The sequence below is a fragment of the Cheilinus undulatus genome, linkage group 1 (genome assembly GCF_018320785.1).
Source record: "Cheilinus undulatus linkage group 1, ASM1832078v1, whole genome shotgun sequence".
NCBI classification, from domain to species: domain Eukaryota; kingdom Metazoa; phylum Chordata; class Actinopteri; order Labriformes; family Labridae; genus Cheilinus; species Cheilinus undulatus.
The window spans coordinates 39,885,755-39,902,598 of NC_054865.1; the positions used below are offsets into that span (position 1 = coordinate 39,885,755).

Genomic DNA, 16,844 nt, shown 5'->3' on the forward strand with positions numbered 1-16,844 from the left:
CTGCTCTGGCCCGCCGCATCTGGGAGCCAGTAGCGGCAGCCGCTGGGGGGAGATAAGGCGAGGCTAGCCGCTCGCCTGTAACACACGTTTTGCCTCCCTCTGCCCCTGTTCTCCTCTCCTCCTCTGCACCTCCCTCTCCACCCATCCTCCCACCCGTCATCCCCCCTCCTGACCTTATCTCAGGGGAGAAGGCACCACTGGGTCGCTGCTGTGATAGCACCTGCCAGAACCAGAGCTGGCCTCTGGTGATTATGGGGGAATCATTATCTCTCTCTCCCCAAAAACTCATTTTATACCTGCCAACATCTGAGGGGAGGGGGGCAAAGGAGCAGAGTCTTCTATAACAGGTAACACAGGGGAAGATGTGTGTATGTGTGTTTAGGTGTACCAGGAGAATCTCTAGAGTTACACTGATGAGAAATCCAGGCAGCTAAAGACCTTACACTTTTGCCATGTGAAATTTAAATTTGATAGACACTTGATTAGATGTAAGATGACTTACTGTATGATGAAGATGATGATTCACATATCATCACAGTTGGTGAAGTAAGATACTTTTAGAGTGCTTGCATCATTGTCATGAGCTCGATTCCCGAGTACCTCTAATGAGGATCAACTCACTCCTGATTAGGATCAGTCATTTGTGAAAAAATCTGTCTCCTGTCTTGTTATGTTGAACGTACCATAACATCCAGTGTGTAAGATGTACTTTTAATACCTTTTTTTGCCATCTAAAAAGTTGGCTGTGTCCTATGCACTAGTGCAGCCAGTATATAATACTGAGACATGCTCTGTCATGACAGCAGGTTCAGCAGCCACTATTACAACAGCACCCAACCTGACAACATTGGAAATCCACCCTCATTTACTGCAAGTGGCCGCTTAACTGCCTAAAACATGCTCAGGTACATTGCAACATGGACCAAGCTGGCAGTGCCACTCTTCAGCAGCTCTTCTCCCTCATTATGCCATACTCCTGCATTAAATTACAACACTGGTTTAATGATCAGTATAAACTTTATAAACTTTGCAGCTGTTTAGATTGAGGTCTCTCAAATTAAAGACAACAAGTGAACAGCAGAGCTGGGCAGCCTGAATTTAGGGATGTGGATTTGCACTTCACGTACATATCTAACCTTGCAAAGATGGATTCACCAGAATTCATGTCTGTCATCAGGCAAATCCATCTTACAAAGCTCCAATCTGCACTGTTTGGGCCAGACTGAAAGATGAGTCTGGCCAATCAGCGTTGTTTAAGGAGACAGGGCAGTAGCTACTGGCGTGGTTAAGTTGTACCAGAAGCCACTAGTAATGGCTGCCATCAATGTTGCAATTAGTTTGGATGTAGCTTTAAGATAGCAGCAGTTTGATCACCACTTCACCACATGTCTTTATAAAGTAAAGAGCAAAGAACAGCTGTTTACGCTCTCCTCCCGACCTGCTTCGGCATGTGTTTGTGATTGTTTCAGGTGGGGTAAAATTGTACTGTAAGCCGGTGTATACAATAGCTGCTTTCACTGAAGTGATTAGCTTAGACATAGCTGCAGAAAAGTTGCAGATTTATCTGAATTGTGCCACATTTCTTTTTTAGAACAAGAGCAAACCACATCCACATCATGCTCCATTGTTCGTATACTACCACAGTTTGTCTTGTCTCCCTGATTGTCCCGTAATGATTGTGACTGACAGAACGTTTGTCCGATCACCCTCTGAGAAGTTTATGTAAAGTCCTTGATTGCATGGTTTCTACATTTACCTTGTCCCCATAGTGATATTGTAGCCACTACACACAGAAAAAAATGTCCTGGAAACTTCCCAAGGTGAGCTTCATGTGTGAAGGCAAATGGACACATTTTTCAATCTGACTTTATCCAGACCTCTACAAACAAGAATTGGATTTTTTTAAGCTCTCCCTTGAGATTTAAGGGAGAGCTGTTTGAATGCAGAGGGAAATACCCAGCAACAGAACTTCACCATTAGCACGAACTTCATGCTTTTTAAATGTTTCAGGTTATCCTGAAATTTCAAAGTCATTTTAGCCACATAGAATAAGTGTGAAAGGATCAGGTTGACATTAGTTTTAGATCCTTTTCCATCACAACTCAGTTTCCACTCCAGTTTCTTCATGTATGTCCCTATCTGTGGCTATCACCTGGTATGTTCTCATGAAGGTTCATGTCCTGCATTAACTGTATGTTTGTTTTTCATGATGCTGACTACTGTAGTAACACAGCTCTTTCTCTTAACCCCCAAAGATTTTTCAAGTTTCTCTTGGAATCCGAATCCTGAATAAAATATGAGAGCGCGCATGACTCTCGTATCTTTCTAACCATTGTTCCTTATGATGACCTGTTTCAGCGGCCAGTGTATGATCCCTGAGTCGGCTTCTAGTCAGTTTTTGTCTTTTACAGTAGGTTTTATCATAAGTGGATATCTTAATAATCTGTATAATAATCATGTTTTTGCAACTAAATCATCATCTTTTTCTCTTTACCAGTCAAACATTTACACTGTGAATGTTTGCTGTGGAAAAAATGTACAAGGTTGTTTTGCAGTGTGCTTTGTTTGACATCTACTTGCAGCCGTGAATTCAGGCATTAGAAATGTCCTTTTTTTACTATAAATTGTCAATGTTTTGCTGGTTCTCATCTCTACTAATTTCAGTCTGTTTCACAACAAGCTTTAAACACTTCTACTTGTTGTAGCTGTGGGGAATCCCATTGGTCAAGCTGCCAAAAAATCCCACCTAAATTTTATATGCAGTAAACACTTTGGGTTTATGGAGAAATCGCAACTCAATCTCTCTCTCTCTCTCTCTCTCTCTCTCTCACCCTTTCTCTAAGTCTCTCTCTCTCTCCACCCCCACATGCCCTAAGACAGAAAGCAGCATGAGTTTCTCTCACTTCCTCTCTGCTGCTGACCATATGTGCGTCGGTTTCAGCCGGCACTTGGCACATCTGTGTTCTCACATCCCCTCTCACTTCTCTCATCATCACACTACTTGATCCAGAAAAAATATGTGTCAGTGTGAATGCATGAGTGTGTGTTTTCTGTGAGTGTGTAAGGCATGAAGAAAAACCGCCCTTTTACTTGCTGGCCACTCTGTCTGGGTTAGGGGTTAATGAGTCCTGTGGGGTCAGAGGTTAAGGAGGTGATGGCTACAGTGTTGGTAGAGTTTCACATGAGAGCCTCTGTCAGCTGTCCAGGCTTTGTGAAGTTTACTTTGGCATCTTTGATGCTGAATGTGAGACAGCAGTGTTTCAACATGTGTCATTTCCCACAACAGACACAGCCTGGCATGCCTGCTTTTATTTAGTGGTGAGAACTTACTGTCAGGATATTAAGTGTGGGGGGCTAATTACCACATTTGAAATGGAAACATGATGATTTGGGATTAAATCCATAAATGTTAACAAAAAGTGTCCATCTGAAAACAAGGAAACAGGTTTGATTTTGATGTTCTGTGTGTGGGAAAATGTCAGATTTTAAGGGAGATTTTTTCTTTTGTTTAGGAAGTTTAACCCCATTTCTTAAAAGGCTGTGACTTAATGTAAAAACAGAATTTAAATAAAGTTGCACTAATACAATACAATGGAAAAATGTATAACCAATTTACATGATACCATGAGTACTCTTAAAAAAGTTAGGACAGTGCCATAACTGACTACAGGTTAGTAACATAATTGGGTATTAAAGACATCCCTAACCCTAGATTTTGTGTGAAAAAAAATAGTATACATTTCAGGTGAATTGGTGAATTTTTTCAAAAGGTTCACCTAAGCCATGGCTTTAAACCTACAGCTTCAGTGCAAACAGTTCAATACTGGGATAGATTTGAAAGAAAAGCAATGTGGCTATCACTATTTGTGTCACATGCAATGTTAAAGAGGGCTACAAATACACTGTAAAAGTGTCTTTGAATGTTTGTTGCACCTATTACACCACAGGTTACACTCACAATCACACCACATACACACTGATGGCAGAGGCTGCCATGTCACATGTCCATTGTTATTGAAGTAATCTCATTCACACAAATTAACCTGCCTCTGATGCAGCAGCAGATGCAATTTGGGGTGTACTTTCTTGCCCCAGATTCTTTGGCATGTGACTGAAGGAGCTGGGGATTCAACCCTGATCGTCTGGTTGAGACATGATCAACTCTACCACAGAGTCATAAAAAAGACAAGACAACATGTTAGAGCAATTATGTTGATTAAAGGAGTAAAAACGTTACAACCACAACCCTTTGATGAGTATGAATGCAGAAAAAGTTTTAATTTTTGGACACGGGGCAACAGAAAGTTTCATCATGTCCATTAAGTAAGCCATACAAAAGCAAAAAATCATTGTAAAGGATGGATGGGGTAACTAAGGAAGGAGGATGCAAGGAGGAAGGAGTGGCTGCGGTCCGCAGACACAGCTGGTTCCTGACAGAGGAAGCCCAGATGGAGGCCCAGGTCTTTCTGCCTGCTGCTGTCTGCTGCTATCACCACAGCCAGCACTGCTGCTTGGCCTCCCCAGGGGGACTGCAGCCCTGCAACAAGGAGGAACACACACAAACTGTTACATACTAACACACACTTCTCTTCTTTAGCTGCAGCAGCAGTCAGGGCAGGAGGAGGGTTCAGATGAGAGCACAGCCCCTCAGCCAGAGCCACGAGACACGCTGACCTGCTACTGACATACACAGAGACATTCTCGTACACTGTGCTGGAAGAAGAGTAATGTCAGGAAGAAGTATGTGACAAGTTCAACTCAAGAAAACAAGACAGACTTTTGGTTGAAAGCAAAGACGGCCAGTTGTGGCGCAACTATCATGCATCTTTTTAATGCAAAGTTGTGTGCAGACAAGAATCGAAGGGAAAACCCTAGAGGAATGCAGGAAATGTACAAGGACCTTATTCTTTGATGAGCAGGCGGAGGAAGAGAAGGACTTCACCTTTGTCTGTTTTATGTTTTCAATGTTTGGAGCTTGTCCTTGGATGGCAGTTCAGTGGGTCATGCGATGGTCTACCAGGGCCTCAAAGGCTAACTTGGAGGGACTAAAAACAACAAAAACACCCGCAGAGCTTCAAAAACATCTGGACTAGAACATCCAGAAGGGACGCCTTACAGTATTTGTGATCAATTACACCTTGATTGGCTTGTGTCTTGGACATAGACTTGCTGGAGTGCATATAGACACTAAGAGTACAAAAGTAGATACAAGCAAGTCTTGCACAGAAATTGATCAGTTTAAATTTCAGCAGCGGTTTGAAAAGCCTTGTCATGTCTGCCGAGGTCTACTTAGAATGCCAGAAGAAGGCCAGCCTGAGAGCAGGGTCTTGCTCCTCCGCTCCGGCGTTTTCTTCACGGGTCCCCACGGTGACACTGATCAGCCACAGGGAGCTGAGGGAGAAACAGAGCGCCCGCAGACTCCTGCCTGCAAACCTCGATCAGAACCTGGCAGCCAGCAGCCTCTACAGATGTAGTGAAGGTAGGAGCCTGTCATCCTAAAGGACCTGTTTTTTATGAAATCTTCTGGCAGTGTGTGAGTGCGATGAGTGATGGAGGGTCCCGCAGCTGTCAGGTCTGCTCATTAAGTTGGAGTGATTGACGGATAATCAGTTTGTGTTGACTTAGTGCGCGTGCTGTAAGGACAATGTGCGGTTTCTTCATCTTGCTAGTAGACCTGCTATTTCATGACTGAAGCTGGGGTTTGGAATAACATTAGATATTACCACCTGTGTGTTGAAAAAACAACTCACTTTGGGCTGTACTTAAGGGGTATTTTTTTACCAAGTGTAATTTCTTTCAACATTTCTTTCTTATTGTCATGTAGTTTAGTCTTGTCAAGCACATGTGATTATTGCTAACAAGCCCAGCAGATTATATTTGTCCAGTTTGACTGGAAAGGAAAGGGAAAGAGGTTTTAAGAATACCGGGTGGGTGGAGGGGGTCTTCCGTTGGGCTTCCCCACACAGCTGCAAGGGAACAGAACCAGATTCTGGAGTTTCATTGCTCAGCTTTAGTCGCAGAGTAAAGCACCCTGCAGATCATGAGTAACCTGACATGCCAGATAGACCATTTCATAGATCCCTTACATGCAATATTTCACATCCATGTGGGAAGCCCCCATACAAAGTGTCTGGGAAGGGCAGGAGAGTTATTGAAAAGCGTGTCTAGACAAAATGAGGTTGTAAGCATGCGCAGCTCAGCAGACAGTGTCATAGTTTATGAACAGTGGAGCTAGCTGGTGGATCAAACTCATGCTGAAGGCAGTCAAGAGAAGGCAAAAAAATCATGTCTGCCAAGAAAAGCTTTCAGTGTGGTTCTTTGCTTCTCTTTCAATGAAGAAATGCTGTCCAGATGTAATAAAAACTGCTGCTGGAGCAGTCTTTGTTACTGGCTTGCAGTGCAACTTAACTCTGCTGTAAATATAATAAACTCATGCCAAAGCTGGTCAGAGGAGTATCAACATCTTTTTCAAAAAGAAAAGCTTTTTGTGTGGTTCTTTGCACATTTTCAAACAAAGAAGTGTTGTCCACATTTGATAAAAAAACTGCTGCTTTATAAGATATGGCTATGAAATAGTGAGACTGCGCTTATGAGGATAAAACCACATGGTTCACAGTCACACTGATTGTAATATATTAAAGGTTGGGTATTCATACACAACTGCTGTAAGTTTTCAATACATGATGTCTTTAGTTCGCTGCTGGGTACTGATTGAAGTGCACATGTTTTTGCTAAAGCTTCGGAGGATGATTATCTTAAAAGTTGAGCAATGCATTAACTTGAAATCTTTGGTGAAATTAAACAAAACAGCAACCAAATCTTTTTGTACATTAGCTCAGATGTATGGGGAACACTGCATGTCACATGTTTGAATTTCTCAGTGTAAGAATGAGAGCAGAAATGGTCACCACTGATAAAGAGACTGTTCAGCAAATATTGCATGACATTTGAACATGACAAAAGTATGTGCCAAAGTTTTCCCAAAACTTCTGACCCCTGATCAAAAGGAAAAAATGCAAGCAAATTTGTGGAGACATTTTGGAACTAATTGAAAGAAACCCAGCTTTTATGAGCCATTACATGTGATGAAACTTGGACCTTCCAATACGATCATGAGACAGAACATCAGTCAATGTATTGGAAAACACCATTGTTACCAAGGATGAAGAAAGCACGACAAAGCAAGTCTAAATTCAAGGACATGTTGATTGTTTTCTTTGACATTAAGGGTATCATGTAGAGGAGATTACCAGAAAGGTAATCAACACTATCACAAACCAGTTCTAAAAAAAAAAAACTGCAAGAAAAACTCAGAACAAAGAGACCACGATTGTGAGAAATAGTTTCATTCTTCATCAAAACAACGTGCCAGCTCACACTGCACTTTCGGTTGAGCAGTTTCTGACCCAAAAACAAATCACAGTACAGATCACCCTCCCTATTCACCTAGCAATGTGTGACTTTCCTAAGATTAAATCTGTACTCAAAAGTACACATTGTGAGTCTGTGTCAGAAGTTTAGAAAAGAACGTCAGATGTTCTGAAACAACTGTCTGAAGAAGAACTATCGCGCTGCTTTGATCAGTGGAAGACCTGAATGCAGCAGTGGGTTGATGCAGAGGGGAAATATATTGAAGGAGGAAGACAAATGTTTATGTTCAGTGATATAGTATTATGGCATTAGTGTTGTTTGTTTGCTATATGCCTCGTGCTACATGCAAGATAATTGCTACACCTGCTGCGGCCATTGCTACCGGCTTGCAATACAACTAGACTCTGCCTGTAGCTAATGCCTCATTTTCCTCAAATGATGCTGATTGCTCCGGGCCATTCTCAGACCAGCAACAACTGTTACAGATTGGAGCTTTGCATGATGGATCTGCCAGATGATAGACATGAAATCAGGCCAGTCCATCTTTGCAAAGTAAGGTCATGAGGGTGAATCAAAGTGAAGGACGACAGAGAAATCTTTAAGGAGGTGGGAATCTGGAGACAGTTGAGAGATACTTGAAAGACATCCAGGAGTAAAAAGGGAAGAGAAGAAAAAAATGTAATTGATTCTTAAAGCACTGAAAACAGTGACGTAGTGCCTTTAGGTGAAAAATGAAAACCTTAACTTAAATCAGCAGGAGAGGGTTTGAAAAGAGAGAGGGAGAGAGAGAGATGCATTAAGAATCAGACATTAACGGACCGATTTTATAGACTCTAAATATGTAGAAACTGTAAGGCAGTGACGACTAATACCCAATGGAGTGAATTACCTGCAGCGCCTGCCGTCTCTTGGCAGTAATGAGCTTTGTGAACGTCGCTGCGATAAGGCCTCTATAATTAGGCTTAGTCATAAGCATCCCCCCTGTAATTCTGTGATAAAAACCCAGTAGAACTCTGGTGTCGCTGCTCCAATCCATTCATCTCACACACATTCATGCAAAAATGAGAGAACCAAAATGTGTCAATGTGAACTGTAAACACAACTCTTTGTCTCAGCTAGTTTACCTGGTGTAAATGTGTAGGCTTTTCTTGGTGGGTGTTTAGTCCAGAGATATGTTCCTGCTGTATGGAGAAGCTGTAGAAATGTGTGCTTGTGCGCGTGCATGTGAGTGTGTGTGGGTGTGTGTGTGTGTGTGTAAGGTGTTGTGAGCTGCAGCATAGGCTTCCTGTGAGGGAGCAGATGTCGCAGAGCTCAGGCACAGCTGCGACGGGCGATAACCGCGGTGGCAAGAATATGTCGGCACGCTGGCTCTTCTCCCTGGGTCTTATCAGCCGCACACAGCATACAGACACACACACGCATACACACCCTCATACAGACACTCTGCAATAAGGAACTGCCACCCAGCAGTAGCACATCGTCACAGCGGGCCCTGATAGAGGGAGGAAGGCAATGAGAGAGATGGAGAGAGGAAGAAAAGGAGCAAGCACTAAATCAATGGACTTTGAGGGAGAAGGTGCAGTGAATCCCTAACAAAGCCTTAAGTCACGTCTGCTGTATCATAGACTTTATAATTTAGTCCCAATCCTAATCCTCTACGGCCATGAAGAAGCTGCTTTAAACAGATTTCTCTTTCAAAAAGAGATAACTTTAACACTACAGAAATATAACTTTGCTACTTTGCCTTTCCTGATGTCACTTCATGATTACTACTCAGGCATCTACAGACTGATTCAAATCTATTTCAAGCAATCATATAATCAGTTTAGTACTCTGAGATAAATCCTTTCAATTCTCAAACTTTTTATAGACCCATGACTTATTTTTGATTCAAGCTGTACAATCCCAAAATCTTAAATTTTTTTTTCATTCTTTTTTTAAAAATTGCACTTTCTTTGTCATTCTCTCCATCTGTTATGCATTTATACATTGAAGGAAAAACAGCACCATGTGTTCTGTGTATCCTGAATATTCAAGCTGCCAGAGCTGGGCATGCATCCCTTAATCCTGTAAATGTTATTTATTTATTTATCTTTTTAAAAAAATATTTATTTATTTAATTTTAAAGATATATTTTTGGGCTTTTTATGCCTTAATTGACAGAGGAGGACAGATGATAGGGTCAGAAACAGGGGTGAGAGAGTGGTGGAGAGACATGCAGGGAAGGAGCCACAGGCCAGCCTTAACATAGGCCTTCTGCCTGCATGGGGCACAACCTAACTACTGGGCCACCTACCCCACAGCTGTTATTTCTTTAAGATTAATCTTTAACATGGACACCTATTTGAAGATTATTATCAAACCTTACCTTCAGGTAAATTTGGTTTCACTTAACATCATTATTTTTTTTTTTTTCAAATTCACTTTTATCATGTGTAGTACCGGCCTTGGAGGGGAAGGAAGGAATGTCTGAAAGAGATGAAGGACCCCAACCAAAGTTTACGCTGGCTGTTTTTTGGTCCTCGAGAATTCTGTCTGTAGAACTGCTACCAGATGTACAGTCACACGCAGAAGTTTAAGGCATGTAGGGTGCTAAGGATTCATTACTGGTCAGTGTTGCATAACCTAAGGCTGGAGAGAGTTGGAAAGGCTGCCAGATTCAAGCTCAACACATGTCAACACACATGCATTGCTTGGCAGCCAAGATCAATTTCGATGGCATCTCTTTTTTTTTTTTAGGCTTTTTCACCCCTGGTAATACACCCAGAGACCAGTGGCTCATGGCAACTAATCGTGCCCCAAATTTCTGCTTATGATGTGGAAAAACACAGAGATAAAGATATTTCCCTCAAAATAAAGCATGTTATAGACATGCCCACTGAATGCCAACCAACTGAAATATCTCTGCATCCCTAGGACCTTGACCCTGCTTACAAGCCACATCCACCCCCTACTTTGCTCTGAAGGTGTGGACTATCTTATTTTTTCAACAGATTGTTTTCCCATGCCCCTGGTAATATCATCAGAGCACGACCTGGATTGTGTCAGTCCTCCCTTCTACCTTTTAGTGCTGCAGGCAGCTTACTTGTCACATCAATACCATACTTCAGTCTCAATTTCAGTCCCAAAAATGCCTAAATGTTCTGAACAGTACCGTAGCTTTGATAGCATTATATGGCTTGCTTGTTTACACAGATTAGACTTGGCTGGACCTTGGTCAGAATGAGAAAAGTCATTACTTTATTTGCATGTATACATGCTGTAAATTAACAATAATAATCAAGAGTATGATAAGCTGTTTCTTGCACACATGCAGTCAGTCATGCATCATACACACCTGCTTTTGAAAACAGCACTTACCATCACCTTAGCATATTAGCATATGAGCTGCTACCACAACACAGCAGTTATCAACAGCTGAAAACATCCTGTGCAGAAAATATCAACAAATTGTCACCATGAATAGCTAACCAGCAGTCTTGCATGATGTTAAAACTGCATTTCAAACAAAATTCATATTACCATTGACTACTGTCCAATGTTAGTCCTCATAAACTGATGAACTCAACTGTAACTGCTGCTAAAACTATAAAATCAAACCATCATCATTTATTCAAAGTAGTCATGAAGAAAGAGAAAAGTGTCCACTTGGGGTAGTTCAGTGCTGTCCTCTTTTTGTGAACTGATCTTCCCACAGCTGTTCTTCCAGCTAGCTGGGATAGCCAGAAAGCCCTAAGCGCACACACAGACTCGGGGTAGGTGAGTTGTCGCTCCAGCCACCAGCCAGAATGATCCATGTAGTTCTGCATGATGTGATTCTGTGTTCAATACAGTTCATATGAGAAAGTATGAAATCATTCACTATTAATTTATTTAACTGGTAACTGGCATAAGTTCAAGCCAGACATTTATCTGCCAGACAACTTAATGTGATGCTGACCAAAAACTAGTAAAAACCGGCCAATGTAAGCCCTGACCCCAGCCCTGCTCCTACGTGGAAGGATTGGTCTAGGGCAAAATGAGCCGAGTGCCTCTGAAGCAATTATTGAGTCGCAAAACAGAATGTCTGCCTCTTCTCCAGGTGCTTTTATTTTGAAATGCTGTTTAATCCTACATGAATTTTACTTAAAAAACGCTGCTAGAATGAAGGCAGTATTCATAAAAGTTTTCATTATTTGTATATTTTCATTACAGATTTGTGATTTTAAGTTTAGGCCGCATAGGAATTCAAAATTATTACATTGCATAAAGCTGATGGTTTTGATATTTGGAGTCCTACCAATTAAGGTTAATGTGAAATTAAGACTATGATTTAACACCTTTGTTAATGGATTAACAGTTCATTAAGTACAATTTTAAATTAACTGAGCTGGTAGCTTAGCCAGTGCTGGCCTGTTTTTACTCTACCTTAACTTTAATGCCATTTTTACTGTTTCTATTGCATTTATCCATATGTTTCCACCTCTTGATTCTCAAATGTTTTATGTAGCATCACAATCTTAGAGGAAAAAAATCATCTCACCATACCTTGATAGCTGAAATGATGAAAACTTGACTTGAATATCTGGTTTAACAACCAATAATACATGCAGTTTTGCAATTTCTGTGCAGCGTTTATCTTTGTAACACCTTTAGCGTAAGTGGTTGCCTTGCACTTCTGTCATGTCACTAAATTTTAAAAAATATGCTTTGTATGAAAATCTGTATGTTTACACGGACCCTAAAAATAAAGATTACACCGCTATCTTTAAAATCAGATAGAAGCAAATAACAGGGGTGAGTTCATCAAAGATCTGGGAAAACATTGATGTTAAGGATGAGGCGAGACTGAAGAGGAAAGAAAACTTACTAAATAAGGGATGCAAAAGAGAAGGGGATGTGTGGGAGGAAAGGCAAGGTGGTGCAAGGTGTGAATGTGCGAAAGGGAGAGGGAGAGAGAAGTTACCCTCTGTGTTTCCTCAGCACCAGCTTTGTGGTTTCTATGAGGAACAGATGTTCACAACTTGATACAGTGCCTCATCCCCCTCTACTCCCTATCTCCAGTGCCAGCACCACCAACTGTCTGCACACACAAAAACACACTTTCACATCCATACACACTCACACAGACACACATGTATTGTCTCTGGAGGAAGACAGTCATACATAGACATATCTTTCTCATGTGGATGTATGGGGGTGTTTTCACCTGCACACTAAGGACTTTTTACCGTCTGTTTCCCCCTGAGCTCAGTCTACGTGTTCTGTTCTTGAGTCAACACTTGATACAATCAGGTGTCACTTCCTCATTTGACAGTTTGCACTTCTGTTGGTCAGCTGTGACCCGGCATTCAGTACTTCTGCTCAGTGAGACCGCCTGGCTAACAGAAACACACATGCACATGCACTTACTGAACTTGTTTTCATGTAGAGGCTCAAGTCCACTCGGTCTCACGGTTCATTCTACTAATCATTCTAAAATCTTTCTGTACATTAGTTTGATGTTTAGTACCATTTTGACCCTCAAAATATAGATTCAATACCTAGACTCAAGTTTATCTTGCAATACAAATCAATATGAGTATGGACAATTAAAAAAAATGCATCGTGATACACTTTTTTTTTTCCCATCCAGGAATATTTGCCTTTGGCTTCCCTTCTTTGACTGTAGTAGCAGAAGAAAAGTCCTCTGATATGTACTTGCCAAATAAAAAATCTTTTTCCATTTTGGCATTTGGAGCTTGGCAGATGTTAATGGGCTATATCATTAATATAGCAGCATCACATTTTTTTTACGGAAAAATCTATATGGCTATAAAGGATGGTATGATATGAGTACTAGTACAAACAGAATAATACAACCCCTGTAACAATGCTGTTTTTAGAAAGTAGAAAATCATGAGGAAATCCAATCATCAACCCAGTATTGTAATGTATATTGGATAGTGAGGAGAATTTTTCTTTACATCCTTACTGTCAAACATCCCTCTGATAAAAATGCTAATTGAAAATCATACCAAAATGCTGATAGCTGGCATTTAACTGGCTTTGACTGACATTACACCAGTCTCTGTAAGCCAAATACTGTTGTTCTTCATCATCATTACTTGCTTATTTACCTAAGTTATTTCTTTTTAATGGTCAAATAAATAACATTCCCACTTCAAGGGAAGGTGCCTCGCTATCCAAAGGGAGCTTCGAGCAGAGCTGCTCCCCTTTAAAAGGAGCCAGTTGGGATGGTTTGGGTTTCTGATCAAGATGCCTTCTGGTTGCCTTCATTTAGAGATCTTCCAGGCACGCTCAACTGGGTGAAGACCTCAGGGTAGACCCAGAACTCATTTGAGGAATAACAGTACTGTGCAGAACTTTTAGACACATTTGGGCCAAAACTTGAGGTTCAAGTAAGGCGTAGATGTGGTGAGTAAGCCTGCCTAAGGGCACCATTGGGTGGGAAGGATTGACACAACCCAGATGGTGCTCTGGATGCCTTTGCATATTACCAGAAGCATGGGTTCCAAAAAATATTTGGAAAAAAAATAACAAAGTCCTCACCTTAAGGATGGAATGAGGGGTCCAATTACCTGAAAATTACTGGGGTCTCAAAACCTGTTATCAGGGGTGAAAAGGCCCAGACAAAAGAGAAGCTGTTGAGTTTAACCTTGGCTGCTGCTGTGTCAAGCTTGCCCCCCCCCCCCTCCATCCTGGGATCATGGCACATTGGGCTCCACAGTGAATCTTTAGTGCCCTGCATGCCCAAAACTTATTTACATACTTGCATCCTTTCTGGCCTGGGAACACTTCAGGATCCCCCAGGGGTAGTTTGAAAATGTTGCTTGGAAGAGAAATGTCTGGGTCCCTCTTGCTGTCACTGCAACCTAGCCCTATTTAAGGGGAAGAAAATGGATGGAAGCGGATAATAAATAAGAATGGTTGATTGGCAGACTGTAAAACTGCATTTTAGATGGTAGAAGTTAGCCTCAAAAAGTGTGACACGAATCCAATAATCACTCTCACCAAAGTGTTCATATTTGCTTCCTTACAGAGTTTAGTTTCCATTAAAATTACAGTTCATTCTAATCTGTTATCTACTTTATCTTGTTGGAAATTTTAAATGGGTCCATGCACACAAAAAAAAACTGTTTTGCTTGGCTCAGACAGACAGCCTTCAAGCAAATACTTAAATTAAGAATAACACATTGCGATTGGCCATACTTTTACCAGTCACTGCAGATAAAAATAAAGAAACCATGTAGGATAGAAACAGTACCATTCAGACTTACTGAAGAGCAGAAATACAATATCTAGTGCCTTTTAATACGAGTTGTTTTGTGGCAGAAACAACCCTGCTAGTCAAGTATTTCAAAGGACATTATTTCTCCAAAAGAGCACAAATTGAATTTTGAATTCCCATCATGTCTGAATGATTCAGACAACCGACACTTTGCTGCTCGATTGCAAACAAAATGTCAGGGGTCTATGGGTGCAATTTGTAAAAGCAGCATTCCAGTGTACGTGCTTGAGTGGGTGGGTCAATGATCCGTTACAGCACAGCGTATTACAGAAAGACTCTCTGTCTCATCCTCTTTCATAACATTATGGAGCAGCGTTAGGACAAGCACACAGTGGAGATGTTAACACAAAAACGGGAGAGAACAATATCCTCAGCTGCCTCTTAAGCATGCTTTCAGAGAAACAACTTTCACAATACAAACCCAGTCATTTCTATCTGCAACACAACTCGGCTACTTTTTTCTGGGTTTGATCAAGTGAGATTTCTTCTTTCACTATAAACTGGAACCAACACAGCCAACTTTAATGACACCTCCATGAGAGCACTCTCTGTTAAAGGTGCATAAAAGATGAGAGGATAGGAGAGGAAAGAAGAGAGGAGCGCGGGAACACAATGGGTCTGGCGTTCCTTTCAGTCGGCTCAGGGCCTTATCTCATTTCAACACACTAGTCTGTGACTGCCACTATAGGAAAGGATTTACAATGTGTGTGTGAGTGGAGGAAATGCTGCAAACTTCTCCCTTACACACACACACACATGCACAGAAATAGGCATTTCCCTACATGCACAATGACCAAACCTTGTATGAGAGTGAGTGCTCAGCCATCCAGGAGATGCTGTCACTGCAGAGTCCAGATCCAGATGTGTGTTTGTGAGATGAAGAAAGAAAGCAAAAAGAGGAGACAAAGCTGTTTTAATGCCATCAAGTGTGGCTTTCAGTTGTATAAGATGGCACAGAGAGTTCATCGAAGCGACTTCCCACCTTATGTGTGTCTCTTTGTGCAGTTTATCAGTACGGCCACATTGTGGTGTCACAGCTAACCCAGTGACCGCTCAACAAAAGGCCAAATTAAGAGGAGTGAGGGGCTGTCGCACGCGGAGGCTGACAGGTTGACTGACGCCACTCCCGAGGAGAATAGCATCCTGTCAATCTCAGAGCTGTCACCTTGACAGGAATCCTTTCTTTGAATGCAACCCCCATTGCCCAACCTTTCTGTCACTCAAGGCCACACACACATACTGACACACACACACCTCTTTGCTTATAAGTATGCTGCTCTGGAAACAAATAAGCCTCCTATAGCAACATACTAAAGAGACACACAGCTGCATGTGTACACCTAGGGCCATAACTCTGAAGGAGAAAAAAATAAAGAGAGTGAGTTTCATAAACACTCCATCCATCTCCTTGACAACCGTACTTCCACCATGTTACACTACACATGCTGCCTCTGACAGTACCACCTAGTAATGGCCTTTGCATCTGCTCATGTGTGTAATAGTGCTGTGTTCGACTTTGTATGTCTACACGTTTGACAATGTTTTCTGCAGAAACTTCACAGTAAATCAGCATGAAGTAGTCTGAACAAATTCATTGGCTCTAGACTATTGACTGTGTATAAATATGGAGAACGTCTCTCCATTTACTTCAGCTGTGCAAAAGTGAATTCAAAGTTGCACTGCAGTAAGTGCTGACAAAGCTCTGGTGACTTAATTTGGAACCAAGAGGCGCTAGGAATAGCAGTTAATTCCCAGAGGATCTGGCAGCAGACCTCTATGGTGGGGTGTTTTGGGCTGATCTGGTGCAGACCTCTACAATGGGGCGACCTCAACCATGGGGCAGCACTTGAAGTACATTGCCCAAGCTGGAACCAGAATGACGTGCTGAATGATGTATATCTTTTTCTGCTTGCTATCAGCAGTTAAGGTAAGTGGCTATTTTACAGTAAGCAGAATTTATGAATGAAAATAAAAAATTCACTGGGGGGAATAAACTTTAATCAAACACACCACAAAGTAAGAAAACCCCAAAGAGGGTCAGGGTAAGTCCCCCAAACCCCAAAGGTTAGGGTGAGAGTAATGGGGATTAAATTAAAATTACAACATAAGTTAAGGAAAAACTCAACAAGGGCTAGTACATCACTTGTCGTGTCTGCCCCATGGTCCAGGTCGTCCTGTTGAAGAGGTCAGTAACAGATGAGCC

At 41.6% G+C, this 16,844-nt stretch overlaps 1 protein-coding gene across 6 annotated transcripts in view; it reads left to right on the plus strand.

Moving 5' to 3' along the window:
* The first annotated feature begins 4,597 nt into the window (after positions 1-4,597).
* The window catches only part of cbfa2t3 (CBFA2/RUNX1 partner transcriptional co-repressor 3), a 67,388-nt gene continuing 55,141 nt past the window's right edge, over positions 4,598-16,844 (plus strand). For 5 of the 6 annotated variants that reach the window (XM_041816843.1, XM_041817090.1, XM_041817139.1 and 2 more), the window contains exon 1: positions 4,598-5,479. In XM_041816843.1, coding sequence (XP_041672777.1) covers positions 5,272-5,479 — 208 coding nt within the window. In that variant the 5' untranslated portion in view covers positions 4,598-5,271. The remainder of the gene's footprint in view (positions 5,480-16,844) is intronic. The other variant, XM_041817010.1, reaches the window with a different exon arrangement.